Source organism: Ascidia mentula, chromosome 7 (genome assembly GCF_947561715.1).
Source record: "Ascidia mentula chromosome 7, kaAscMent1.1, whole genome shotgun sequence".
NCBI classification, from domain to species: domain Eukaryota; kingdom Metazoa; phylum Chordata; class Ascidiacea; order Phlebobranchia; family Ascidiidae; genus Ascidia; species Ascidia mentula.
This window is the reverse complement of record NC_138572.1, coordinates 2644331-2670318: the sequence shown is the minus strand read 5'-3', so window position 1 is coordinate 2670318 and position 25988 is coordinate 2644331. Positions and strand designations below refer to the sequence as shown.

The 25988-nt window shown below is 36.7% G+C and overlaps 3 protein-coding genes across 6 annotated transcripts; 2 read left to right on the top strand and 1 right to left on the bottom strand.

Moving 5' to 3' along the window:
- Nucleotides 1–741: 741 nt before the first annotated feature.
- On the bottom strand, nucleotides 742–12003 carry LOC145908075 (AN1-type zinc finger protein 4-like). 3 transcript variants are annotated; one of them, XM_082995248.1, is made up of 18 exons: nucleotides 11750–12003; nucleotides 11282–11403; nucleotides 10609–10684; nucleotides 9940–10007; nucleotides 9752–9864; nucleotides 9513–9610; nucleotides 9083–9281; nucleotides 8550–8616; nucleotides 8002–8163; nucleotides 7379–7515; nucleotides 6194–6284; nucleotides 5680–5824; nucleotides 5064–5195; nucleotides 4206–4785; nucleotides 2870–3005; nucleotides 2358–2437; nucleotides 1745–1911; nucleotides 742–1404 (listed from the first exon to the last, which is right to left on the bottom strand). In XM_082995248.1, exons 1-18 carry the CDS (start codon nucleotides 11803–11805, stop codon nucleotides 1269–1271), a joined length of 2565 nt encoding a protein of 854 aa, XP_082851374.1. In that variant the 5' UTR covers nucleotides 11806–12003; the 3' UTR covers nucleotides 742–1268. The 3 variants fall into 3 exon arrangements, with proteins under 3 accessions (XP_082851374.1, XP_082851375.1, XP_082851376.1); XM_082995249.1 differs by having other exon boundaries at nucleotides 5680–5821; XM_082995250.1 differs by lacking the exon at nucleotides 8002–8163.
- Nucleotides 12004–13286: 1283 nt separating this feature from the next.
- LOC145908044 (centrosomal protein of 131 kDa-like) lies at nucleotides 13287–23632 on the top strand. Of its 2 annotated transcripts, none has more exons than XM_082995215.1 (28): nucleotides 13287–13362; nucleotides 13500–13619; nucleotides 13683–13750; nucleotides 13863–14038; nucleotides 14232–14332; nucleotides 14400–14459; nucleotides 14661–14838; nucleotides 14924–15028; nucleotides 15209–15319; nucleotides 15680–15856; nucleotides 16284–16348; nucleotides 16627–16756; nucleotides 16991–17078; nucleotides 17252–17397; nucleotides 17860–17937; nucleotides 18323–18448; nucleotides 18781–18909; nucleotides 19104–19178; nucleotides 19535–19639; nucleotides 19899–20011; nucleotides 20199–20306; nucleotides 20881–21073; nucleotides 21134–21276; nucleotides 21553–21622; nucleotides 21737–21844; nucleotides 22185–22321; nucleotides 22532–22591; nucleotides 22690–23632. In XM_082995215.1, exons 2-28 carry the CDS (start codon nucleotides 13516–13518, stop codon nucleotides 22826–22828), a joined length of 3093 nt encoding a protein of 1030 aa, XP_082851341.1. In that variant the 5' UTR covers nucleotides 13287–13362; nucleotides 13500–13515; the 3' UTR covers nucleotides 22829–23632. The 2 variants fall into 2 exon arrangements, with proteins under 2 accessions (XP_082851341.1, XP_082851340.1); XM_082995214.1 differs by having other exon boundaries at nucleotides 16624–16756.
- A 439-nt stretch (nucleotides 23633–24071) lies between these two features.
- On the top strand, nucleotides 24072–25634 carry LOC145908938 (multidrug resistance-associated protein 1-like). Its single transcript, XM_082996258.1, has 5 exons — nucleotides 24072–24138; nucleotides 24345–24521; nucleotides 24771–24899; nucleotides 25223–25326; nucleotides 25469–25634. The coding sequence occupies exons 1-5, from the start codon at nucleotides 24109–24111 to the stop codon at nucleotides 25632–25634; spliced, it is 606 nt and encodes a 201-aa protein (XP_082852384.1). The 5' UTR covers nucleotides 24072–24108.
- Nucleotides 25635–25988: the final 354 nt, after the last annotated feature.

The following is a 25988-nucleotide window of genomic DNA, read 5'->3' as shown; positions in this document are numbered from 1 at the left end:
AAGCCGAAATTTAATTCGTCGAAATCTTTTCCCTTTTGTGGTGCGCAAAAAGGCTCACTTTAGAGTAGACTTTTAGAGTGTACAGATGACTGCTTTTTAAATGATTGGGACTGGTTTGCCAACGGGATTAGTGGGTGTAGGAAGAGCTATGCGAGAACAGTGCTTAGAAACGTACTGTTTTTTTCCTAAGTGGTCGGAAACGCACAGATCTCCAGGTGATAAAGAATCAAAATAACCCACAGGTTTTCTGTCTTGGAACATGTTTCAGTTTAATGTTGAAGAATTCAGTTACTTCGTTGTATACTGAAGGTTTCTAGGCCACGTGTCCGCAAATACCCGGCGCGCCCCAAAATATAGTCCTAATGCCTCGCAACATCAAAAAAGAAAGCCTGAAAAACTGTTTCACTGACCTTACAAGGTTTGCTTGCGGCAAACTCGAGAACTTTAAAATAACAATCGAACATAAATCACAGTGTGATGTCATAATACAAGCGGTGAAAATAAGGAAACCAAACTTCTGATTACGGCTAATCGTCCAGCGTCAATCAAAAACACGACAAAACTGCGACGTTTCATTTGTTTTGCTAACGACCCAAAACGGACAATGTGGCGCCTTACGATTTGCGGATCCCTTGTGATAGGCTAATGGTAACCCGGCTCATAGCTTATCATGGGCCCATAAGGGTGATTATTAGCATGTCTGTCATTCTGTGCCTCCACAATCATACACCACTCAGTATGTAGTCAGTTGTGTTCTATTCTAAACGGTCTGAAGTCACAGTGTGCCAGCGGCAAAAACAAGGTGCTGTGTGAAAGGCTGAAACACCAACGAAAAAACAATGAACGAAGAAACACTTGAAAACGTTGCAAACAGCAAAAGAAACAAAGAAAGATAGCACGCTATCACAGTTAACCATTCCACCAAGGAGTTCAGCATCACGCAAATAAGCTTTTTCTGGATGAGAAAGTGAAAAAAAACTCGCAATCGTCGAAAAGAGGAAGATGCGCACTTGGAATTCGCTGTAGCGAAAAGTTCGTGCTCGCAAGCGCGCAATAGAAATGTGACTGAAAAAAATTTGGAAAGACGTTCGGTCGCTCTTGGCAGTGCCGCAGTTGGTTGCTCATGACGGGCCCCAGGTCCAGGCCAAACACACAAAGAACAAGTCGGCTTCAAACACAACAAAAACAAAACAGGAACTTGCAAAAACGTTTTGAAACTAGAAGGATGATGTTGTTGTTGTAATTTTGCTTTGATGAACGTTTAAATTTTAAATTTTGGGAAGCTTTGGAGCGCTGACCAATGGATTCGCTTCCTGGAGGAGTTTACGGCCTGCAGTTTTGTAGTCGTAAGTGCAGTCATGGGTCTCGGCATAACGATGCGTTGCGCAGAAGTTGTTCCCACATCTGCGTCAAGAAAACAAGACATGTGACGTTGGATTCGCAACGAAACTCAAGTTTTTTAGCACCAGAGCATGTAGGTCCTGGGCACATTTGACCGATTTGATGCCGCGCTTTTTTGGAGGACGCAATTTACCATAAAGACTGGTTTGCAACCTTGTTTTTGCCCTACGTGGATTCAAAACCAGGTTATCCTAAGCAAGAATCGAGATCAGGTTTTTTATTTTCTATGTGGACTACGCGCCTTGGACCATTGCTGTCAATCAACCATGTTGGTATTTTGACATTGCATATAACAACCCCCTATTGGGACCACTGAGCAAAATATTACAAAAATATAATTTACCTGCACATGTAACTGGAAGCTAAACCCGTTCTCTTAGCACAGTGGAAGCATCGTTTTTTCTTGCTTGGTTGCTTTACGGGAGGTAGAACCGGAGGAACGCGGGATGCTGCGACTCCTAATGGAGGAGGAAGACTTCCTGATGTTGATCCATGTTTTCCATGAGATGACTGCGGAGGATTGAAGAAAGATTTGAATTATTGTGCTGTTATGGTAACATTTTAGGTTGATACTACTTTATTTTAATAGAGGTCACGTGGATTTTAGGAAAGTTTTGACGAAACCTGAATCATTTTTGCACACCAAATAATCACAAGATAAAGTTGAAGTATTTGATCAACAGATAGCAATATGTTTATCTTTTGAAGCAACAAGCCTCTAATTTATGCCAGCAAATGTATTAAGCGTTATCAGTTTGGTCTTCTGACATAAATTAGAGCCTTGTTGCTTCAAAAGACATACCACTTGCAGTTGATGTCGCAGAATATAGGACAATACCTAACCGAGGGCCAGATTCTTATACAGTTGATAAGCAAGTATTACCAGATAGCAATAGACTTAAAACTTTCATAATATCGCAATTTAAGGAAACACCGAATATTAAATGTTAAATCACCTTAAAGTTCAGCCTACTGCTGTCAAGATTTTGATGCTGTAGACTGGTTCTGTGGCGCCCTGAGCTCTGTCCGCTGTTACCTGTCAATAAAATACACGTTGTAAAGTAACAAAACCCACTATGAGGTCAGAAAATGTCACAATTTCAACTGACGACGTAGAAGTATCCGAGCATCTAAAAGGGACACTCCGAGCATCTAAAATTTACGAAATAAAACAAAATTTAAAATTTAGGTACCTATGAAACCCCTTTCTCAGGTGACCATATTTAAAATTTTCAATGCTTTACACCAGTGCTTCCAACCTTTTGTGGATTACCACACCCTACAAAGTACAAAGAGATTTCAAACCACCCATTTGGGGAACCGAAAGGCGCTCGCACCGCAACATTACCATAAAAATAACGTAAATTCCCATGGCGAGTACACGGAGAAAAGCTAGCGGCACCCTTGATAGTTACAAATTGCTGCCCGGTTGGGAAATACTGCTTTACAAACAAGAGGGGTCGCCAACCTCTTTGGCCGTCTTTAACCGGGCTCCGAACGAAGGTTCGAAGGATGCTGGCGTCCATGGCTTTGTTGATGAGGTCTACGACCTCCCGCGCCTCTTGTCTCGACATGGATTCCACTTTACCATGCGGAGACTCTTTCTGCGGAAAAAAGGACACGGTTTATTTCACTTCACTGTGATTGGTCGGGTGCCGATGATGCAAGCAAAATGGACGCACTCAAGGCTTTGGTGGCAAGTTTACTCCAAAAATTGTCACGTTTCTTGTTGCTAAGACAAACTTGACATTATTAGTAACTTATTATATGTTTATTTAATTCGGATTCATTCAAAATATTTTTTGCAAGTTATTTAAAAGAGTGAAGATTAAACCGAAATGTCCAAAAACGCGTTAGACTTGCAGTTAGACAACATTGTCTTTGTGCAAGTGCACCCAATTTGAAACAAGTTCATTTAGATCCACATTTGTCACCACCTAATCGCCAACACGCCCAAAATTGGAACCAAATCCAAACTTCCGTGAAATCAACAACAACAACGCAAGGAACTGCAAACGATGGAGTCGCTGGCCGCGCATAGTGTTGATTTAACCAACGCTAGGCCGACGCGCGCGTTTAACCAGATAATACAGCCAATGTGACGTCAGAGTGACAGAGGGGTAAGTTGGTGGGGGTCGTTCGTTAAACTGCGGAACAACGGCCGATTTGGTATCCTGGTCAATTTAGCAAATATGTGGTTATGTAGATTGACGGCGCATTGACCCAGCGACGGTGGAGGTGGGGTATACATTGTGTTTAACAGCACGCTGCAAGCATCGACTCGTGTCCTGCACGTCATTGCTTGGGTTTTAATATTGAAAGCAAATTTGGCAAGGGAGGGTATGGAAGTGAAAGCATGTGTGTTAGGTACGCTTATGCGCCGAATTTCATATCTTTAAATAGTGATTCGATTGTTGTAGCGCATTTGACGTACGCCCGAAGTACTTTACGCAGTGTTTTAGAAACTTTTTCGACAGTCAAACCCCACAAGGTTATTTAAGATGAAACGTGACGTAAATCCTTTTTCGCCTAAATTGTCGTTATGTCTTTGGCTTTGTCCCCATGCATTTGTTGACCAAAGGCCTAACATTCACATTCAGTAGGTTTTCCTTGAAATACAATAGGTCACGGAACCCTTAGAATTGTGTTAAAATCCTAAACCCACGTTGATAATATTCAACTTGATACATAGAGCTCACAAATATCACAGCGTTCCTCAACACATACGAATGAAAACCACTCCAAAATCGGTTTAAAAGTCAATTTCTTGCCAACCTCGAAGTTTTTATAGGACAATAACTCACCATACGAAGACCTGATTTACTGGATACCTCCCGCAGTGGCCTTCTAGGACTTGTCACTGCAGATGGGGGATCATTGTCTACTAGATTGGGTCTCGATTCAGCCGTCTTGCCAACTTTGTCCAACGGAGGTATGACGGGGTCGGAAGGCTTTGAATTCATTCGTTTTAGTCTTTGCTTTTGCCACGTCGCCGATGCAGCCGAAGAACGAATGCTTTGTGACGGCGGTTGTGGCGATAAACTGGAGTCCATACGCTTTGGTAACAGGCTACTCATTTGTGGATTGTATATCGATTCTTTTGGGTTCTTTAAAGAAGTCGCCGGCACAGCAAAACTCGCCGGGGGCCTGGCCTTGGAATCGGTGGCAATTGGGGCCCGTTTGTGCGGATGAGGGGTGTGCGCAGGGGGCCAAACGGTTGATGACGTTGTCGCTGCGTCGAAAGGTTCACCAGCCATCGCGGTTGGGCTTTTGAGAAAGCGACTGCCCCAGTAGTAAGGGGCCACTGAGCTTCCCACTGAGCTATACTTGACACCGTGCGAAGTTTCGAGCACTTGCGGAGCCAGAGCGGCCGGTTTTTCTTTCCTGGCAAAGGGGAAAAAATAATTTTAACCCTTGTTTTATACAGCGAACGAAATAACAAAGATTTGAGTCCACACAGTTGAATATTTTTACAAATTTGAAGCTTTAAAAGTTACAACCAGAGGTTCAGAGCACCTTGCAATCAGTTTAATTTTAAACACAAACATCAGCACAGGATCAATTATTAAAAATCTGTCTTCCTTTTTGATGGACTGTTTGATTTGCCAACGATAAATTAACTTACATCAGCAATCAAAACAGAACAAAATATGCCAACTTACGGTGGTGTTGCTGCAGGTGGTGAAGGAGATAAAATTTGTTCTTCAGTGTCCTCATCTGGTGATGCAATAAGTCCGTAAGATCTCAGGTAGAGATCGTGGCGATTGTATGTAAGGCCTTGAAGTAGAGAAGACCTGTGGACAAATGGTTGCTTTATGGTGTCGTATTGGCGTAATGGAAATAAACTCTCGGGATTGGTTATAGTTGTCCTGAAAGTAGCCTAGTTGTATCACTATGTCTAACAAAATTTTGTTGTCATAGTGATATTGAAACAAGGGGCAGACTAAGTTAGTTTCAGGCAAACTATGTAACTTCTTTAACATATAATACAGTGCCACCAACATAAACAAGTTAGCCAGTTGAAGTAAAGTCGATGTGGCCTACAGGTGTGCATAAGGCAAATGTAAGTGCTATGTATACAGGATATTGCACAAGTAAATGGGTTATTGTCCGAGATGAAGTTTACATTAAAGTAATAAAAATGTAATATTTTTGACAGTCCCAATATATGTGGGTAAGTGTTTGGTACAGAAGTATTGTGCAGGTGGACAATGGATTCCTCATTTAACTGATCGTTTAACTCACTAAAACGAAACATTTTTGAATAGTCCATTATACCTGGGTGAGGTCTTAACTGAGGCTGGTGGTTTATTTCCTTTTTTCTGGGCTGAGTTATTTTCCAGAGCTGTAAGAAGCCTTCGTGTCCGAGGACTGAATCTCCCTGCTGTTGTTTCAGCAGCTTGGACAGTCTCTTCCTGAGCTGCTGTTGAAATACAACAATTTGTGTTACAATTACATTCAACTTGTACAAATGTTGTATGATAGGTATTATAAAAATGTACTGAAAAATACTATATTAGTATTCTGCCCTTTGTATCATTGTTTAAAAACAATATTATTTTTGTCGAGGTGGGAAAAAGGACTTCTATACACTCCAAGTGTCAAATAGCCATTTGTAAAAGTGTGGGCTTGCACGATTCAGTGTCTCTAGACAGATACAGCTCATATAATTTGATTATATAATATGCAATAATTCATCAACTAGCAGCACAATATTAAGAACTGCCATTAAATTTCTTAACAAGTTATGACAAAGCAATTTATACAACGCTGATGTTTGCTTGAATCATACTTTGTATTTCGGGATGTCGAATGACTTCTGTAGTCGCAGCACTTTTGCCCAATGAAGGTGATTGCAGTTTGCTATTTGAAACTGTCACAACCTTAAAAACAAAAACAGAATATTAAAAACACTTGCAGAAATGTGTTGTCTTTCTGGTTAACAATAAAAAATAATATACAAAAGAAATTAATTTTTTAGTCCTTTGTGCGCTATAGACAGTTCCTTTGACGTTACATGGTCAAAGGTTGTTTAGGGTGGGGTGCTTGTGATGTCACAAAGGACTTCCGAGTGTATTTCAACACTTAAAAGTAAGAAACGATCGATAAACAGTCATTGGGGGAAATTTATTGAGTGCGTAAACAACAGAGGATATGTCTGGTGTTTATAAACACTATACAATCGCTTAACAAATACTTTGCTCTAATTTCAACTGGTTTAAAAGATCAAACACATTTGCATTCAGTAGGTTATGCACAAAATGCCCAAATATTATGAAATGAAAAATTAGGTTCTAATAATAAGATTGAAATCAGAGCTATAAAATTAAAGGTAAACCTGAGTAACCTTGAGTCATTAAATGTGAATGCCATTAAGATTTAATTCACCAATGCTGTTATTACTGTGGGCTTGGCCTCAAACACACCCTTTAATATTAATGTGATGCACTCGATACTCAGAAAAGCACCTTGGTTATGACTAAAATTAAATCCTCAGCACTATGATATCATGTACACACACTATTCAGTGTAGATCAGTCTGACGCAAGCCCATTACTAGGGAAAATTACTATGTCATGTCCCTGGGCTGTATAGGAACGTCATGTTTGTTGTAATGATGTTGATAAACTTGTGACAAGGCTAAATTTATTACAGATTAATTTAGCACTGAATGGCTATTCTCATAGGTGGCTTTATGGGTTTGTAAACACTTCTAGCTAAAAATAAGTCAAAACAATATTATGGGAGCATTATGCACGGTATTAACAGAAAAGGTAGTGCATACAAACCAATAAAATACCAGAAGTTTTCAAAGTAAGACACAAAAACGCAGCAATGTGATTACCCATATAGAATGCAATTTAAATCATAAAGAAAATATGGCCACTGTCTACCATGAATCATAACCTTGGCTAAAAGTTTGCACCAGAACCACATACAAACCCACAGGGCTTAATTAAAATAAAATAGTACTCACATTTTGTTGTTCACAGATTGGATCAGTCGCAGACTTCTCTCCATCTTGGCTTTCAGTCACATTTTTCGACCTTTTTAGTCGTGACCGAAGAAGAGCTGAACGCGACACAGGCGTCAAGCGCAAGTTGCCAGCACACTCTAAAATTCACAAAAAGTACTATTAAAAGAGTGCAGAGCACAGTGTAGTTTTTTTTAGGTATGGGGTGACCAAATTCATGCTTTACAAAAACTTAGAAAGAGTTTTCGTTTAAAGGGTTTGTCATGCCATAGTTATGAGGTGGATACGACGCAGTTAGTTCCAATGTCATTTTTGCCAAAACGTCTTAAATAAATATAACATATTAATGTTTTTTAGCACTATGGGTAAGTCTGTTCATTATTAGAATAACTCATAGACCAAGTAAATTACATAAAAAAGTATGAAATTACTGCAAAAAATTTTTTTGTTAAATTACTTGATAGTTGATACTGATAAACTTTCAGTATACAAGTTATAATGTTGTGTTGAAACAAATAAATCATGCCACTGACAACCCAAACACAACAAAATGCCACAGGAATGTTGTCAAACTACTGCACTGACAGACAGCTGGTAAACAAACATTATAATTTGACAAAACATGCCTTCAGGGTCTGGTTTTACAACTGCTGGTGTTGCTTTGACGTCAGAAACTTGCGACTCCTTACTTGGCGCGGGATGAAGTTTTGATTTTTCACTAATTGTTGCCCTCATCTTTTCGATGAGTTCCTTGCGATTGGCTGTGCTCTTAATTCGAGCTGATTTCGCTGCGCAAAAGTGGGCCATTAATGCCAGGGGACGAGAATTAAGCAATTAAAATGTGTCTGGCATATTATGGAATTTTAATGATTGATGGAAATTCCTTATGGACTGATATGGTTCAATCATGGTCAGAAAAATACCAATATTTTTGAACTTCAGCATTTAATCAGACTGCTTTGTTTAATGGGAAATAAATGGAAACCTTTTTTATTGAGTTAGGTGCACATAACATCAGTGCACAACGGCATTATTTAAACAACAAAACATACTTTATGTTGTAAACAGTGGTAAAATTAATAATGAAGCAACACATAGGTTTGGCAATAACTGTACACATTATCTTTGACATCAGAAAATGGTAAGCAATAGTGACTACTCAAAGCAAATGTACCATTTTCACTTTTAGGGATAAGTGGGGGTCGGGGAACATTGTGCTTTGTCCCTGCTTTGGTCGACATCTGTATGATTACAAAAAAGTAAATATTTCAACCGAATGACTGATTGTTATAATATATTCATACATCCAAGAAAAAGTATTTAAAGTTTGAAAATATAATAAGCTTCAAGAAACAAAGATTTTGGTATGATTAATGTGTTGTACCACCGAGTAAGCTGTCGAAGAATGAGTAACACAACTTCCTTCTGTGCTGCAACTATAAGCACTCCATCACACTTAATTATGTATGAGATGACAACCGTAAATCAAACCCCACCCCTATGTCCATGTACCATACACATGGCAAGATAGAAATGGGTCATGCTAAGTTCTTTTTACCAGAGTTCATTGCAATATTCATTATGATGGAAAAAGTTTTACTTGACAAATATGGCACTAAAATTTATGATAATTTTTATCATGGCAATTAGCTAAAACAAAAAAAAACAAAAGTTAGCCTACCCCTTCCAAAAAGCATGTGTAGATACCTGTTTGCGGTTACTTGGGGAACTGACATTCAAATTCTGCAAATGTGTTTGCAGTTGTTTCATTTTGGAAGCTGTAATGTTGTTCTCAACCATTTGAGTCACACTTAACGGCTGTTGCCCTGGTGACTGACTGTGCATGGCAACAGAGGTTTCCTCCTCAGTGTCATCTTCGTCTTCGCGGAGATTGCAAGCTGAATCGCTGCGATTTGAGGATTATATTTTAAAATAGGTGTAGTTTCACCAGAATAGTGCTTGATTAAACAATATAAACAATGTAACGTCATTGCATCTCTCAATGCATCATTATACTGTATTATACTGGATAATTGCAATAGAAACAGCAAAAAAAGGAAAAAAAAAATTTACAATAGGTATTTTTACAATATAATCAATGGCGGTGTTTACATTAACAAAAACACCAAATACATACCTTAGCGAGTCAGTAAATGGAGTTAAAGTTCCATCTCCTCTGTCCACCACACGGAAAAAATTTAACTGATCACCGTCACGGTAAACTAACAATGTAACCTAACATGAAAACAATAGATTAAAACCTCATATTGCTAACTTTAAATTTCCAAGAAAGTAAAGAAAACTTCTACGAAGAAATACAGTTAATTGAAAATGCAGAATTTAAGGTAATGCTATGCCAAAAACATGTCAACACACCGGCTTGCTGCTGTTCCCGCCACTAGGTGGAGGACTAATCTTGTCAAAAATTTCTTCATGGTTTGACTCTACATAGTCGGTCATCTCTCTTATGCTTGGATCTTCCATTGCAACTGTGTATAAAATGGAGAAATAATGAATACTAATTGGAGAAAGAAAGCTTGTTAACACTTCTGAAACATTCTTACTTCGTCTGGTATTGATTGGTCCTCCACGCATAGCCAGCACAAGTTTTAGTGTACAACCATCTGTTATGCTGGAAAAGAATAACAATAGAGTTGGATTGATGCAAAGCATTGATTCGTCAAATGGCAATACAAGCTTTTGCAAAATACTCTTTCTTACAAAATTTCAAAATTGTCATGTATAAATATACTGCATTTTATATGTTAGGCATGCAAGGACTTCTTCGTTAAAAATGAACTTATGCTCTGTTAGTTATCACATTAAAATGTTTTCCACTTGATAGGGTGGCACATTGTGGTCAAGTGGAGACCTATGCAGAGCAAAGAACAAAGGAAAGAGAAACTGAAAGCAATCAACTCTAGAAACTGACCCTTGAAGCTACTTAGGCACACCACTTAATAGGGCCATGTGCTAGCAACAGCACACACAACAAATCCTTGGCAATCAATTGCTGCTAACTTTTAAGCGAAATCTTATATATATTCCAAAAAAAACCTACATAATTTTTGAAGTCAATAACGAAATTTCGGAGTTGATTTTGCATATATATATTTTTAATTGCTGCTTGTGGAGTTTGGGATTAGTCTCAAATAATTAAAATTTCATGGGAATGCTATCTATAATCTTTGTTTTGTATGTTTGCCAAATATTATAATTCTGTGTTAATTTACTTGTAATCATGAAGGCAATAGTCATCTTCAAGTTCCATGTCATGCCAAATAAGATATTGTTGTCCAATTGGAATTCCTAAAGCAGAAAAAAAATCTTGCATTAAACAAACTTTTCCACATAACCATTTGGTCAGTTGAAAATACTTTTAAAACATGTTTGAACTGCCAATAATCGCTAAAGATCAAAGAGTTTTTGAGTCCTATGACAGATCTTATTGTTGGTTACAAAGCAAACATTGGTACACATGTAACTTGAGTCCTGTTGACCAGCCTGGGAAGTATGCTATCCATTACATTTACATTACCCATGCTGTGTGGTCAGGCCATACAGAACTGGCTGTGATCAACACTGCACGACACGTAGGCTCTTTGTGTATGTGACCTCTTCCAGGCTGGGTGTCGCTTTACATGGGCCAATTAATCAACATAGCTGTGACAATATTGGGAGTTGCCAGGATTTTCGGGGTTTACAAGTTACTATTTGAACAGTTATTTCCTGTAAGTTTGATCTTTTGTCTTTATATTTTCCCCATTTATAGATTCAAAAGCGCAAACAAGTTTCTTCAATACATTTGATATCGGCTAGCCAAAACTATCTGTAAACCACATTCAAGGCATACATTTGGATAGTAGCCAACGAATGTGAGTAGTTTTCAGCTGAAGAAAGCTTTACCTTCTAATCTCTGAATCTTTGCCTTCACAGATATAACAGTCTCATAAGGTGACACTCTCAACTCAAAGCAAGTCCCGGTCAGAGTTTCAATAAAAAGTTCCATTGTGCTGTATAATGGCATTCTGTAATGTTTCCAAAGAGCAACAATTTATATTTTTTATGCGTTCCAATAAATTTTAAATCTTGCAGTTGAAATATTAAAAATATAAAGAAAAAAACATACAAATATCACAGGCTGTGAACAGAATATGTCATAACATAGGAGCCTAATGTTCCACAAACTTTTAGGAAGTCTCCAACATGAAATAAATCTTAAAATAACAAAAGTCGGATTCCATTCAAAGTCAGGAAGAGTTCAAAATCAATTATTAACATATTTTATTTTACATTTTAATGCCTAAGTGAACACACTACCACATAATGTGAATTGCAACCTATTCGTAACATTAAAAAAAAAAAACTTCTCACCTGTATGCATAGTCAAGTTGATCAGCTTCTCCTACAGTAAACTCCTTGCGTTCCATAACAACAAACACTGTGCCACAAAAACGTTCTTCGATATTTCACCTTATTCAGATAAATCCATTCTATACTTCCACAGCAAAAGTATTCAAAGTTTTTTTTTCAAAAAGGTTGACAAGTGTTCTTCACAGTGCCTTGCAAGTGATGCTAGGCACTGGATATAGTGCCTTGGTTATATTCTTAACAAATTAACATGATTATTTCCTGGAATTAGAAAGCAAGTAATTATATATACTTACATGTCTGTTAAAACTAGACATAAACCAGATCAGTAAACTTAAATTTTGTGTAAAGGTTTGCCAATCCTTCGATTCCTGCCTGTCATGTGATTGCCTTTGAAACACTTCTGCCTTGTATGAAGGATATATTTCATTGAAAGTTGACTACACAGGCACAGGCTAGCCAAATGTCACTCTTATTAATATATCATTTTGTTTTTTGACCAGGATTACTTATGAAACTTGACAAATGTGCATGTTTGATAATTCCACTTTCTCTTCTAACATGACACGTTAAAAATGACAATAAGTATCATACCTTACCAAAACGTGACTAATCGAAGAGCGCACACTATAGGAAGCAAGTATATAGCCTACAGTAACAGACATTTTTACACTGTTAGGTAAATCCATCTGTGTATGTCTGTTGTAGATTTTCCATAACTTTCACCTTGGACTTATGTAAACGATTTCCTTCCATTGCCTGGGTTCGGAGAGCAAAACTACGAACTTTCTAATCTTATTGGCACATTTATTCATAATTTACACACAAAAGTGCACAGCTAATGTGTGTCAACGCGACGGAGCTAATACTGCGCCCTACCCTACTGTATTTATTTAGACGGACAAATAGGTGAAAGTATTGACAGAGTACGCAACGAACTTTGGCGCAATCAAGTGAAGTCATAGTGCGCTAGGTCTATAAAGAAACTAGTCAAACAATGGACAACTTTCACCAAAAAGTTCACCACAGTATTGAATCACATCACACGTTCATGACTTGCTCGCAACAAGGATCTTTTTTTCGTTTTCAGCTTCGATGGAAACAAGTAACTCTCATCAGCGTGGGAAATTTCCCGGGAAGGTATTCGCAGACCCGGATGCGAACATCGCCATAACACCTGGTCACGTGGTTAGCATAAAAGCATATTTGTCCCGACATTTTGGCATTTTGCCTCGTTGCAGTTAAAAAGTGGGTAACTTCGATTTCTGTGATTAAGTGAAAAAAACTTATTTTGTTTATTGTTAGAAAATTACTTCGTTCTCGGACCTAATCCACTGTCTGTCTCTACAAAGCACTATTAAATGCAATTAAATTTATGGTTTCTTTGGGTAATGCAATTTCTTAAATATTTTTTTAGTATTTTTTATATTTCAAACATGCTACAATTACATTCTTTTGAGAAAGTCAGTTTTGTGTTTTAATGTGCACGATCTCTGTAGTATTGACTTGGTCGTTACGCTTGGGTAATTGTTTACATTGCAACGCGCTGCTCGTTGAAAACAATTTTCGAAGTTCTGAAAAAATAGTAACACAGTTAATTTCCAGTTAGTAGTAAGGTAAGTTGTTTCTTATAATATGGAAACCTTTAAAGTATATTGTCTCACAACATATCAATTTTTCACTTTCCCATTGCACATACGTTTCAACTAAAATCTGACTTTCGCTGAAAAGAATATTTTGTCTCCCTTTTTAGACTGGTTTTATTTCCAATGTCGTCTACGGGCGATTATTCCTGTTACAGCTCTCCGGTTGATTTAAGTTTGAGTGGATCACAATTGTCACCTCCTCAAAAACCTTCTTCTGCAAGATCAAAGTAACTTTTGTCAAAAAAGATGTATTTATTTGTGCAAGATTTTCATACAACTGTTATATTTAGATCAAGCAATGTGTCTAGAAACAGCCGATCCAAATCAAACACCGGAAAAACAGATAGAAACAGAAGAGGTAACAATATTTATTCAAATTAATTATCAATCTCCAGTTTTGCCAGAAAGTGATCTATATGAGGAACTAATTCTTGCAACTGTTTCAACTGACCCACCTAATACTTTTCAAGGTACTGCAAAGCCGTCACTTGCAATGTCATTTCCAGCAAAGGAAAATCGTCGACCTAAGCAGACAAACCTTTCAATGTCAACCAGGTCTTCAACAGATGATCCCTTGTCATCTTTTTTTAACCAAGCATCCATGAAACCAAGAAATAAAAAAGAATTTCCGAAACCATCACCAAGGGTGATCATGATTTTCATCAATTTAATTATACAAACCTACATTAATTTGGACTTTAAGTCTGTGGCAACTTTAAAAACATTATATATGTACAGACTAATACTTGTTAAATTCCCAATAATATCTGAAAATAAATCCTTAAAAAACATTGCAGCGTAGTTTATTAACACAACAAATCTTGCATAATTGTTATCAGAGGTTACACATATCAAAATCACAAGTCGAGGAACGCGTTTTCAAAATTCCAGACACCGCACGAAGCGATAACACAATGATGTCATTTGAAGCTAATGAAAGGTTTAACATGAATTAATAAATAGAATGGTTGTGTATACTTAACAACTTGTAATCTTTATTATTTCAGGCTCTGTGCAATTACTGATGAATCAACTAATGACCTGGACTATTTAAAGTCCTATTTAAGGTAGATTGTAAATTTTTTCTTTGTGATGTTTCGCGCTTTTTATATCTTAAACCTGGATCGCTAATAACTGTTAATATATGTGTACCCGTATGTTTGTCAAATTGGAATTTTTAAAAACTTTTAATGATATAATTGCTTTTGATAAAATGAGTCATTTTACAGTGAATCATCTTATTATCACAGTCAGTAAATTATGTTTAGCAATGTTGACAAATACAAAACACTCCCATCTGATGAGGGTGAAGGTGAAGTGCTGTCTGCATCAGCTAGATCCTCAAGAACTGGTTTCCCAACTTATTATTCAGAATCAGTGAATGAATCTGAAGACTATACCCCGATCAATTCCCCTAAACCACAAAATGATTCCATTGATGACCAGGTTTTTGAAAATTTTGTTTATTTAATTTTATTTGAAAAGATACAAATATGCTCCATTGTTCAAGAGTAATGTGTGACTTTTTCAGCGTGATATCGCGGCACGAAAGATCCAGTCATATTATCGAAACCATACAGAAAAACGTAAACTTGTTCAAATTGAAGTTAAACAGATGCTGGCTTCGAAAAAAGAGGTAAAGTTTGTCTGCATATCATCACATAGTGACATGTGTACTGGTGTACAATATCCTCTGCGATTCTACCAATGTATGAATTTAAATTTATTGGACATGAATTCCTGATATATCATGGATATGTTTCCTTTACTTTAAAGTTAAATTTTAAATGTAAAAATCTTGCTTACATTTACAAAGGAAATGGAAAAAAGTATTCACAACTCACTGAGATGCAGCCAAAGAAGTGAAGAGGAAAAGAAACTGCAACGGAAGATAAAAGCAAGAGATGCTCACAGGAAAGCAGTGGAAGTAAGCATCTGCATGGTCTGAGGTTACTTCTGCATGGTTGAGGTTTTGATGTTAAACAATCATTACACAAAAAAGTAAACAAGGTCGGGTGATTATTAGTGGTCTAAATAAAAAAGCCAAAGCTAGAATGCTGTTCATCATAATGCTGGTAAACGTTTCGAACTCATACAGGGTTCATCATCAGCTTTAGCTTTTTTATTTAGACTACTTAACTCCAGATACTTTGCACCTAATTATTAGTGCATTTACACACAACGTTTCAGTGGAGGTGAAACATAAATCAACTATTTTTTAGAAATGGCCAGATTTTTTTGTTTGCAATTTACATCGGCTTTTTTATTAGTTTGGACTATTTTTAAGGATCTAGCAAAGCAGAGAGATGAAAAAATGAAGGCACACGTCGAAGAAGAAATGGCCATTGTAAAGCAAAGAAAATCTGAAACTAAGAAGCGACAAAAAACGAAACAAAAAGTTTTGTCCTCAAGTAAAGCTTCCAAAGATTTCTCTGATACAGACCAAGTCGACGTGTTGTTTGAGGTATGTTGAGTCTCATTTTCTGTGTAAAAATGTCGTATCAACATGTAAACATGATGTAGCATTCTTTGCAATTTTTTTTTTCATTGTTTCAAAAACCATTCTTATTACAATTGGGCTTGGTGTTTTTGTGAAAATTTACAAAGATTATGTTTGAATAAATCAACTGATGTGAAAATAAATAAACAAACGAGAAAATGCAAAATAACATTCAGTTTCTGAGTATAAAGAAACTAGCCCATATTGGTATTAACATTGTCATGTTTAAAAGAAAATGTTTCGGCAAAAACTTATGCCATCATCTGTTTGAATGACGCGATTGGTGTAACTCCATCATTATAAGGTAGTGACGTCATTTTGCTATCGGCCACACACCAAATTCAGTTTGTTAAACTTTTTTAATTAAACAGTATGTAAATTTGGATTGCAGAGTAACTCCACAATTCTGACCAGTACTGATGGAACTGAAGTGGTGGACGGACATGCACAGCTCTCGTAAATGCTTTATGTTTTATTTGTCTATCGATATGATTATGGTCAGTTTTTGTTTCACTTAGTGTGGTTTCTGGAGGCAATTATGCACCAAAATAAGTCTGAAACCACTGTAAAATCTGATACTTTACACAAACTTTATGCCATGTGCAATGACATTCTTCCACATAAATATTATTGATACATAACTTGTACTACGCCTGTCACTTGGAAACGTTTATTGCCAACAATTTATTATATCTGTAACTTTTCTTGTTTCTAATCTTCATACTTTGAAGCAGGAAATCTGAGGTTCTTAGCACCACTGGGGAAGGTAGTAAGTCTCGAACAACACTAGATGATGTTCTTGAAACAATTAGAATTCTGGAAGAACAACCTGACCAACTTAAAGACACTAAGGGCACTAAATCTGTACGTACCAATACCCCATTATTCTCAAACATATTTTAAAAAGTGATTTTATCATACAGCCCAGTTAAACTTAAAAATATGAATCTTATACTTTATGCTTTAAAAAAATATGTGATTTTAGAATATACTTTATGATTCTTCGTATAATAATGTACAATGGATATAATGCGCAAAAAATCCAACTTGTTTGGTAAGCAGTTTGCTACCAATACACTGTTCATTTTATGTAACAAGGTCTTGGATGAAAAACTTTCATGGATTGATGAACTTCAATCTGAAAATCATTCCTCGGTTTCCAAAATTTCCAATCTGAACCGTGCCAGTGAGTTTCTATTGCCAGTTGTGTATCTGTGTGTAGAAATATTTGTATTTCTCAATATTTCTGCATTTTTTTACAAAAGCACTTTTGCATTGGAAATCATATGTTACATTGAATACACAACTCCTTCTATTCAAATAGCAAAAAATGCTTTATGTTGGGTTATATGCACATAGATCCCGATCAACTGTTGACCGAGGCTAAGCTTCAGAGTATCGCCAATTATTTGGATGAATTAGAAACCAAACAGGAGGAACCAGTGGAAGAAGACAACACGCAATCTGTTCAGCAGCTAATTCAAGCAGAACAGGCAGCCACTGAGGTTTGTGTGACTGGTTTATTTAATTTGTTTACATTGTTTTTCCTTTTTCTAAGAGACCTAACAAAAAAATATATTCAAAATATATAACACAGGAGTAACACCATGCTTTCGCATAGCAAGGCAGGATCACCCCACTGACAGGTTGTGGGCTTGCGCACCAGTGTACCTTAGCCACAATATACCCTGTGAAGCCACTGAGCTCCTGTAGCTCAGTTGGTAGAGAGTTGGGCCTGGTTAGCCCAGGGTCGTGAGTTCAAACCTCACCAGGAGATTGATTTTTCAGATCTTGCTCCGACTTGTCAGGAAAAGAGGCTGATCCAGCTTGGCTGCAATGCCTTGGCTGGGAAGCCTGTGAACCTTATGTTCATAATATATATTTATGATTAAGCTGTAAGTCTGTTTGTGAGGCTGTGCGATGTTTTTTATGTGATAAAGCTCACATAGTGAAATATTTACATACAGGTAACAAGTCAAATGCTCAAAACCAAACTGGAGTTGGAGGAAAAGACGAAGAGTGTTGATCTATTACAGAAAGCTCTGGTCAGTTGACATCAACTCTTTGCCTAAAATAAGTACCTTGTGTTTTATAAACTACTCTGTTGTCTGATACAGTGGTTCTGACATTTTGTACTCCCAAACATATTGTACTTAAAGCTTTTGGTAATGCTCAATTTGTTGCACAATGATAACAAAAACATAAATAGTAATAATCAACACGAACAGATTATAAATTTAGACTGAGTAGTTTTGCAACATAGTGTACACTTTATGTAAAACCATACTGGCTTAATTTAGACATATATTTGTAATTCAGGACCACTGCCAAACCCTGGCGATGGTTCCTTAAACCTATGGTATAACCATTACCAGGGTATTTTAATACCATACCTTAATAAAGAATCATGAACAATTATTAATTGTGCAGGTGCAACAAAGGGGGCTTTCAGCTAAACAACTTAGAGAACAGGAAAAAGAGTTACAACGACACATGAAGTCTCAGAAAGATCAATATGAATCAACCATACAACGACATTTGAGTTTTATTGACCAGGTATACAGTACAATATGTCTGTTTGCGTCACTTTCAACATGCAGTGCAATTTTACCAAAATTTTACATAAATACATTGTGGTGACAACGGTAAGTCAGTAAATCAAGTGAAGCGTGCTTCCATACTTCAGACATACAGTGATAATAATAATGAGAATTGTTGCCATGTGAACAGCTTAGTACTAGCTTCATTTAACTTGATGAAGTCGTACAACTGTTGGACATCAAATATATAAAAATACATGGATATTATGGTAGCTCACTCCTATTTTGTTCACATGCAACCAAGTGTAGTTTCACAACTCTGCCCTAATCCGTTGATTTACGTTCCAGCTGATCGATGACAAAAAGATTTTAAATGAGAAATGTCAAAAGCTTGCCAAAGAGATGAAGACATCGGATGATAAATACAAAAACAAGATCAAACAAATCACAGAATCACATGATATTGAAATGAAGAAGGCAAGTAAAGTCTCTTTTGTAAGAAAATCCAAAAAGTACCATTGATTTAATTGGACTGTGTTTGCATTATAATCTGAAGTTATTATTGATTGCTAAGTTACATAGTAACTTGATTAGTTTTAAAAACAGTTGATGCGACGATCTTAGTTTTTATGAGTGTTAAAATGTTAAAAACTACTTTAATTTTTTGGCAGTCAAAGGACGTAATGGCCGCAGCTGAAAAAATCAGAAGAGAAAAATGGATTGATGAAAAAACCAAGAAAATTAAGGTAAGTTATGTGCGTAAAGGGATTACGTAAGTGGTGTGTTGTCCATGGAACCATTATTCCTTTTAAACAAGGATTATTTAACATCGTATAGTTTCGAATTACAAGCAGCATGGGTACGTTTATTTCCGTGGGGTCAGCAAAGTCAGCCAGCAGCTTAAAACAAATATATTTCCTAAAAATGCATTGTCAGTGTCTTATCAAATACAATCATAGATTGAACCAGTTGGCGGGTCTCTACATGCACAGGTGTTTTGTAAGTTGTAAAAAGTGTTCCTTTCAGCTTTATAAACTCTACATGCTAAACTCTTACAAAATATTTGTGTTCACACAAAAAACATGACAAATGCGTTTGCCAGGAAATGACGGTCAAGGGCCTGGAGCCGGAAATCCAACGCCTGATTCTGAAACACAAGGAAGAGGTCAAGAAAGTTAAAGCCATCCACGAAGCCGAACTTCTCAGAGTATGTCCATTTATCTGTAGATTAGCAGTTAATTATACAATTTAACTTTGTAATAGGACAGCATGGGTTTGGTGTTGCTGATTATACCAACCCACATTTTCCTACTATGGATTTGGCGTCATTAATTCTAAAACTAGCAGTTTTCTACTTCTTTCTATTAAGTGCACAAAAATGCAAGTCAAAATGTTAAAAAGACGCACAGTTCGTGGTTCTTTTTTCTTGGAAAAAAATAATTAAAATTATTTATTTTTGCTCTAAGTCGGATGAGCGCGCCGGTCAGCGTTACATTCGACAAAACGAGGAACTACGGGAACAATTGGAACGTGAGAAGGAAGCGGCTTGCACGAGGGAACGGGAAATAGCGAGACAAAGGTTCGAAACCTATTGTATTTATGATATCTGTGCGAAAAAAAAATTACTGGTGTTTGATCATTTGTTCCCGTTCCATGTGCCATTTGCCCTTAAAAAGTTAAGGCTTTTTGATGTCATGCGACCAATTTTGATTGATCAGCTTTCTGTCACCATTATCGCTATCAGTTTGTTTCACTTTCGTCTGTAGATATGAGAAGCAAATTGAACAAGAGGAAATCGCTCTCCAACAACAGAGGAAGAGGCTTTTCGCTGATGTCGCCGAGGAAAAGGAGAGATTGAACAACCAAGCAGCAAGGTGTTGGGTCTATTGATAATTAACTAAAATTAGTGTATAAGCTGCAGACAGATGGCCACTGTTTCGACCTAAAAGATCTCATCAGTGCAGCTGGTGTGACTATCAGACGACTTTGCTCCAACCCAACGTTGGTGCCCAACGGATGACGGTGATTGCATAGTCACCACAAAGTGGAAGTCTTTGCTTGGCCGTTTGGTCAGCAAAGTCGTCTGATAGTCACACCAGCTGCACTGATGAGACCTTTTAGGTCGAAACAGTGGCCATCTGTCTGCAGCTTATACACAAATTCATATTATTGGCTCCACATTGCTTAACTAAAATTAGTTTATTCCTTTTACGTTACGTTTGTCATAAAGCGAGACTTTTATCTGCATGGGTTTCGCTGTTTGATATACTATAGTTCGTATAAATAAACTACGTTTATTTTTCGCCTGGAGATCGGTTCTACTGTAAATTGCCGTATGCCTGGCAGCAGCAGCAGCAGCAGCACAATATAATTTGATAATTAACATTAGGGATATCCTGTCACTGTAGAAATGATAAGCTAAATAAATATCCATTTTTTCGTCCACAGACAGAGAAGCGAGCTGGATGAGCTCAAGAAACAGCTGGAAGACAACACACGCATTACGTCATCAACTCTACGCGAGGAATACGAAAAAAACATGGCCGAGGTTGCGAAACGTCATACACACGAAATGCAAGCACTACGTGAGCGTTTGGAAATAGAAAAACAAGCTTGGCAGGAAAACTACATGAAAAAACAGGTTCGGCCCGTCTCTACCCCCACCTAGTGTACAATTTAAACCGTGATATTAATCCCCTAGGAGGCGTTCATCATTCAGAAGGAGAGGGAGCTTAAGGAGGCGGTGAGACGGGACAGAGATAAGGAGATAGACCTCGCTATACACAGGTTGGAGGATGACGTTCATCAACAACGTGAGGAGATGGAGAAATCATGTGAAAACAGGTCTGGTTGGGCGCATTTGTACATGTAATGTATGTGGAGTGTGTTATAAATATTATTTTGGCCTTTTTTAAAACAAGTTTAGTCACAAAAATATGCAAGTTCTTATGAGTAGAGGATGTATACGATAAGACCTTCGAAGTTTCTTTTCAATCTTACGATTGTGATCGATTTCAAAAAAAACAAATACCGATTTTTTAAAATTACGATTGTGGATATTTCGATACCAAACTTGACTTTGATGCAAAACAATATTTTTTACTTGTTTGTTGTTTTTAGAATCAAACGAATACGGGACAAATACGAAGCTGAGATGAGGGAGATTGAAAAATCTGAGAAACAAACTCAGGTAAACCAAAACAAGTTAGGGAAGTGGTATTTGACAATTTGTTCGACGGCGATTTTGATCAAGTTCAGATTGTGTCGGCATTTTGTATTAATACACATTTTTTTGAACGTACAGGAAAAGTACAACGCGATGAAAGTGGATTTTAACGAGACAGAGAGCGAAAATTTACAACTTCAAAGTCTCTGCAAACAAAAGGACCAGGAAGTTGCCGATATGCTGAAGGTGAAAGCAACATGAATTGAGACTCATACCGTATATTTTTGCCGTACTTTGAACTGTAACGTGTGACATAACAGTAGTTTGGCGTTGGGAATGTTAGAGGGAAGTAAACGACCTTGTGGCAATTTATAATTTTTCTGCTCTGTAACCTTAGTGGCGAGTATATTATGTGACGTCATTAAATATATCTAAAACCTTGTGACGTAATGTATTTATGTTGACATACTAGGTGATCAACTTATTGTTTTTGCGTTGATTTTATCATAAGTTTAGCAATATCACACCGTTCCAAAAAGAAGCAAAAACCGTGAATGTAAAACATTGACGTTAATTTATTGTTAAGATCAAGGACAAACTGGTGGAGGAGAGAGGGAACGTCACTGACGTCATCCGGCAGGAGTTTGCCGACCGTCTTGTTATCACGGAAGAAGAAAACAAACGAATGAAAACCGAATTGTCCGAACTGCGCGCAAGACACAGGTGGGAAAAACACTCAATATTGCGTAACGTATTTTTTACTGATTGATTTTCTGGAAAATTTAAAAATGAAAAAAAGCAAAATGATGGCTCCCGACGTGTTTCCCACCGACCCAACTGAATGTCTATCGAGTCAATTCAATTTTCCAGCAAACTAAAAATTTGCATCAAATCAGTGTATGTTTTTCATTGTAATAAACTCTTTCCTTATAGACTAGAAATGGAACGGATCAACAATGAAAAAGAGGAAGAACTTGCGGAAGTCCATAAAAGGTTTGTAAAATCGAATGTAGTCCTACACCTTGGTCACAAATGTCTTACTTAAGATCGGCCTGTTATTCCACCAACCATACAAACATATACAATTGCAGAGTAAGACAAGCCATCATAAAAAAAGAAGAGACCATTTCCCAAATCCGTTCCCAACACGAGGGGGCGTGCAAGCGCGCAGAGCACCTCGAAGCTTTGCTTGAAACCCAACGGAAAAAACTCTTGGGTAAAAAAAAGTGACCTTCAGTTGTTCACAAGTTTGTAAAGTCGCTCATGCGTACCTGAAGTCGCGTGAGTGGAAAACTCGAATAGATCGCTTCTCCAGGTAAATTCGAGCCTATTTAGGTAGTCGTGGTATGCCGCACAGTTTCGTGGTATATACCCTTTGTGTGGGATGAAATAATTTATGTGTATTTTTTCCCACAAATTTTCGTCAAAATTTCCTGTAATATTTTTCTGTAAAACACCACTTTCTCACTCTTCAAGCATAGGTTAGTTGACCTTGCACAGCATGGAAAACTATATATTCATGGGAACAATTTATCCAAATGCGGCCCCGCTCTTTTGGGGATGGAGGCGAAATTTATTACCAAGACCAAAAGAGATGGAGTCGAATTGATTTTTTCTGGGTAAAAGTAGACCTTGCATTTTCAAGGACCGGGCCTGCATGTATGCGACTTATTTTAAAACAGTACCACCTCCTAAAATAGCCTATCCACAAAGGCTAAGTGTTACACCCACGAACAGATTGCATTTAAACGAAGTCAAAATGTAACTGTTGAAAGATTGTTTTGCGCCTGAATCCGATCCCTCACATTGACCAGTTTGTTGTTCAAGATTATCGTGTTTTTCATACAAGTCTTTCGTTGTTTGTTTTTTTTTTCAAAGAGCGATTATTTGCATCCTTTTGTTTTAATGGTTTCGGTGCCTTTCTGCTTTTGTTAGACTGTAGAAAGAATTGTTTTCGCAAATGTTCCAACTGTGAAATTTGTTTTTTCATGCAAAAAAACAGCGTTGTTAGCAAATAAATCTGTAACGTTTTCACCGCGTCTTACCCTCTGGAGAAATATATGTTTCAGTTTGTACATAGATTATACATCAATGTTGAAACACAATACAGAAGAAATGACTGTAGGAATTATAACCTGTTAACATCTGCGGGTTTGTTTAAAAAAGAAAAAAAAAATACGAATGTCTGCAACATTGGTATTTCAAATGTTTTAAATACCACTGTTTCAGGCAAACGTATATTTTCTTTGCTTCCTACCAGCCAAAAACAAATTTTATGTTTTGACCCACTTGTTATAGAAAGTTTTTTCGAAAACTGTTCATGTTTTGAAACGGTGGTTTCCCGCAAGGTTGTTTCCCGACCTGAAGCCGGGTCGCACAAAACAAACATGATGTCTGCGTTGTTTCAGAAGCAACTGCTTCGCAAAGTTCTGCTGGACTTCATTGCTTGAATATTTTTCTGTACGTTAGTAGACCATGACCCGATTGCCAAGTGAAGCAAGCGAATCAAAATGAACTTTTGCGATGAGGACATTTTGCTTGTAAGTGTTTTGCATGTAGGTGTCATTTTGCTTGCTTGTAAGTGTTTTGTGTAAAATATATTTTGTGTAAAAAAGCACATTATTAAACAAACTTAATAATTCTATCTAATGGCTTCCAACAGCACTAATATGCCGAAAAACAATTTTGGAAAAGAAATTTAAAAGTTGTTTTTAAAGAAGTACTATTAGAATGCATTTCTATATAGGATGTAAATATAACGTTGAATACAACAAATGTGAAAAGTTGCAAGTTTTTTCTGCATCTGGTGTTTCAAATTTCCCCATGCTTGTTTTTGTGGATTTTTGCTCTTCCGTACTCCTTTATAACTCAAACATCCAAATTCGGACCCATTCCAATTTCACATCTTTTCAGGGCTAAATTGGTAAGTACATCTATTTTTCACCTAAACTCTGTTATTAATTGTGTAAAACTTTATCAATTAAATTAACCATGGAATATTAAAAAATAATCTAATTCTTTCAGTAGAACAACAGCACAATAATGTTAGAGTTTACTCTTCTTAATCTTCTATTTTAAAAGTCAATTTCATGAATTAATTTTATCAAAGAAAAAGCTTTGCATTTGATTTGAAATTATTTTCATTATACTTTCCTCATTCATGTATTTATAGGCAAGTACAGTGCTGATATGGATTTTTTCATGGATTGATTTGATATTAATAATTTGGCAATGGTGCCATGGTGTACAGAACTTAACATCGCTTGATTTTCTTGTGCCAGTGGTTTTGGGTTCTTCAATGGTAAGATTTTGTTGTCTACGTTTTTGCATTTGTTTGTTATAATTCTTGTGATTCACCAAAGCTTCGGCGTTTATAGTATTTTTGACATGTCATTTTCTTCTATAATGTCTATTTTGTTTGTAAGATATTTTTATTTACAAGGTGATATCCTATGACAAATTTCTAAAGCCAAACCTTTTTTTGTATCATTGTCATCACTAAAATATAAAAATAAATTATTGCTGGTGTAGCTTTGTTTGTTATTTGTTTTCAACCCACTTTTAAAAATATTTTCAGAAAGGCAATGAAAAAAATGCTAGTGTGTAAGTATTTATTGTTTTTAGGCATTGGTCACTGTCCTTTTGCACTTTGATCGTGTTAAAGGTGTTCGTTCATCTGGTCTACTCACTATGTTTTGGTTACTGTGTATTGTTCTGTGGGCAATAGTGTGCACTTACAAAATTTTCTTTATCATATCAACAGCAGTAAGTTCTGAATTGATGAAATAATAAAGTTGTTTTGGTGTGGTTTATTTACATTAAGATATGTGTACATTACAGTTTCAATACTAGATTTTACGGATTTTTTAGTGCTAGTATGAAAGTGATTATTTTTATGTATCAAACTGCACAGGCAATTTCAACTGCAGAGCTTGCAAGAAGCATTACTTGGTTTATGTGCTATGGAGCTGCAGTTGTAAATACAGTGCTTTGTTTTGTATCAGATAAACGACCAACAGTTGAGGTAACAATATGATTCATGTTTTTTTGATCATACTGAATTGATGATATTTGCATAATGCTGTTGAATGTTGGTAAAATTCTTAAAAAAGCATGATCAGTTTCACGTTAAAATGTTCAGTTTTTGACAGATTTATGATGGTGCAAAGCTTTTACAACATAAACACAAGTTTGTGACTTCCCACAGCACACATGTAGCTTGCCCAAAGGCTGAAGCCACTTTCCTGTCAAAAATGTTCTTTCATTGGTTTACAAAGTAACAAGTAATTTTGAAGATAGATATGTGTTAATTGTTTTTTTAATCACATTACTGTAATTTGTTTTTAAAATAAGTTAATATTTGCATCGGAGGACTAGTAAAACATACAAG

What these genes read in the sequence shown, in the direction of transcription:
- LOC145908938 (XM_082996258.1), top strand. Translation starts at nt 24,109, where the DNA reads ATGAACTTTTGCGATGAGGACATTTTGCTT. An exon ending in ATCTTTTCAGGGCTAAATTG is followed by an intron (nt 24,522 to 24,770) that starts GTAAGTACATCT and finishes ATGTATTTATAG; the next exon opens with GCAAGTACAGTGCTGATATG. An exon ending in ATTGTTCTGTGGGCAATAGT is followed by an intron (nt 25,327 to 25,468) that starts GTGCACTTACAA and finishes CGGATTTTTTAG; the next exon opens with TGCTAGTATGAAAGTGATTA.
- LOC145908044 (XM_082995214.1), top strand. Translation starts at nt 13,516, where the DNA reads ATGTCGTCTACGGGCGATTATTCCTGTTACAGCTCTCCGGTTGATTTA. An exon ending in AAAACTACATGAAAAAACAG is followed by an intron (nt 21,074 to 21,133) that starts GTTCGGCCCGTC and finishes TTAATCCCCTAG; the next exon opens with GAGGCGTTCATCATTCAGAA. An exon ending in GAGAAATCATGTGAAAACAG is followed by an intron (nt 21,277 to 21,552) that starts GTCTGGTTGGGC and finishes TGTTGTTTTTAG; the next exon opens with AATCAAACGAATACGGGACA.
- LOC145908075 (XM_082995248.1), bottom strand. Translation starts at nt 11,805, where the DNA reads ATGGAACGCAAGGAGTTTACTGTAGGAGAAGCTGATCAACTTGACTAT. An exon ending in TATCCCTAAAAGTGAAAATG is followed by an intron (nt 8,164 to 8,549) that starts GTACATTTGCTT and finishes ACTTTTGCGCAG; the next exon opens with CGAAATCAGCTCGAATTAAG. An exon ending in TCGACATCCCGAAATACAAA is followed by an intron (nt 5,825 to 6,193) that starts GTATGATTCAAG and finishes GTATTTCAACAG; the next exon opens with CAGCTCAGGAAGAGACTGTC.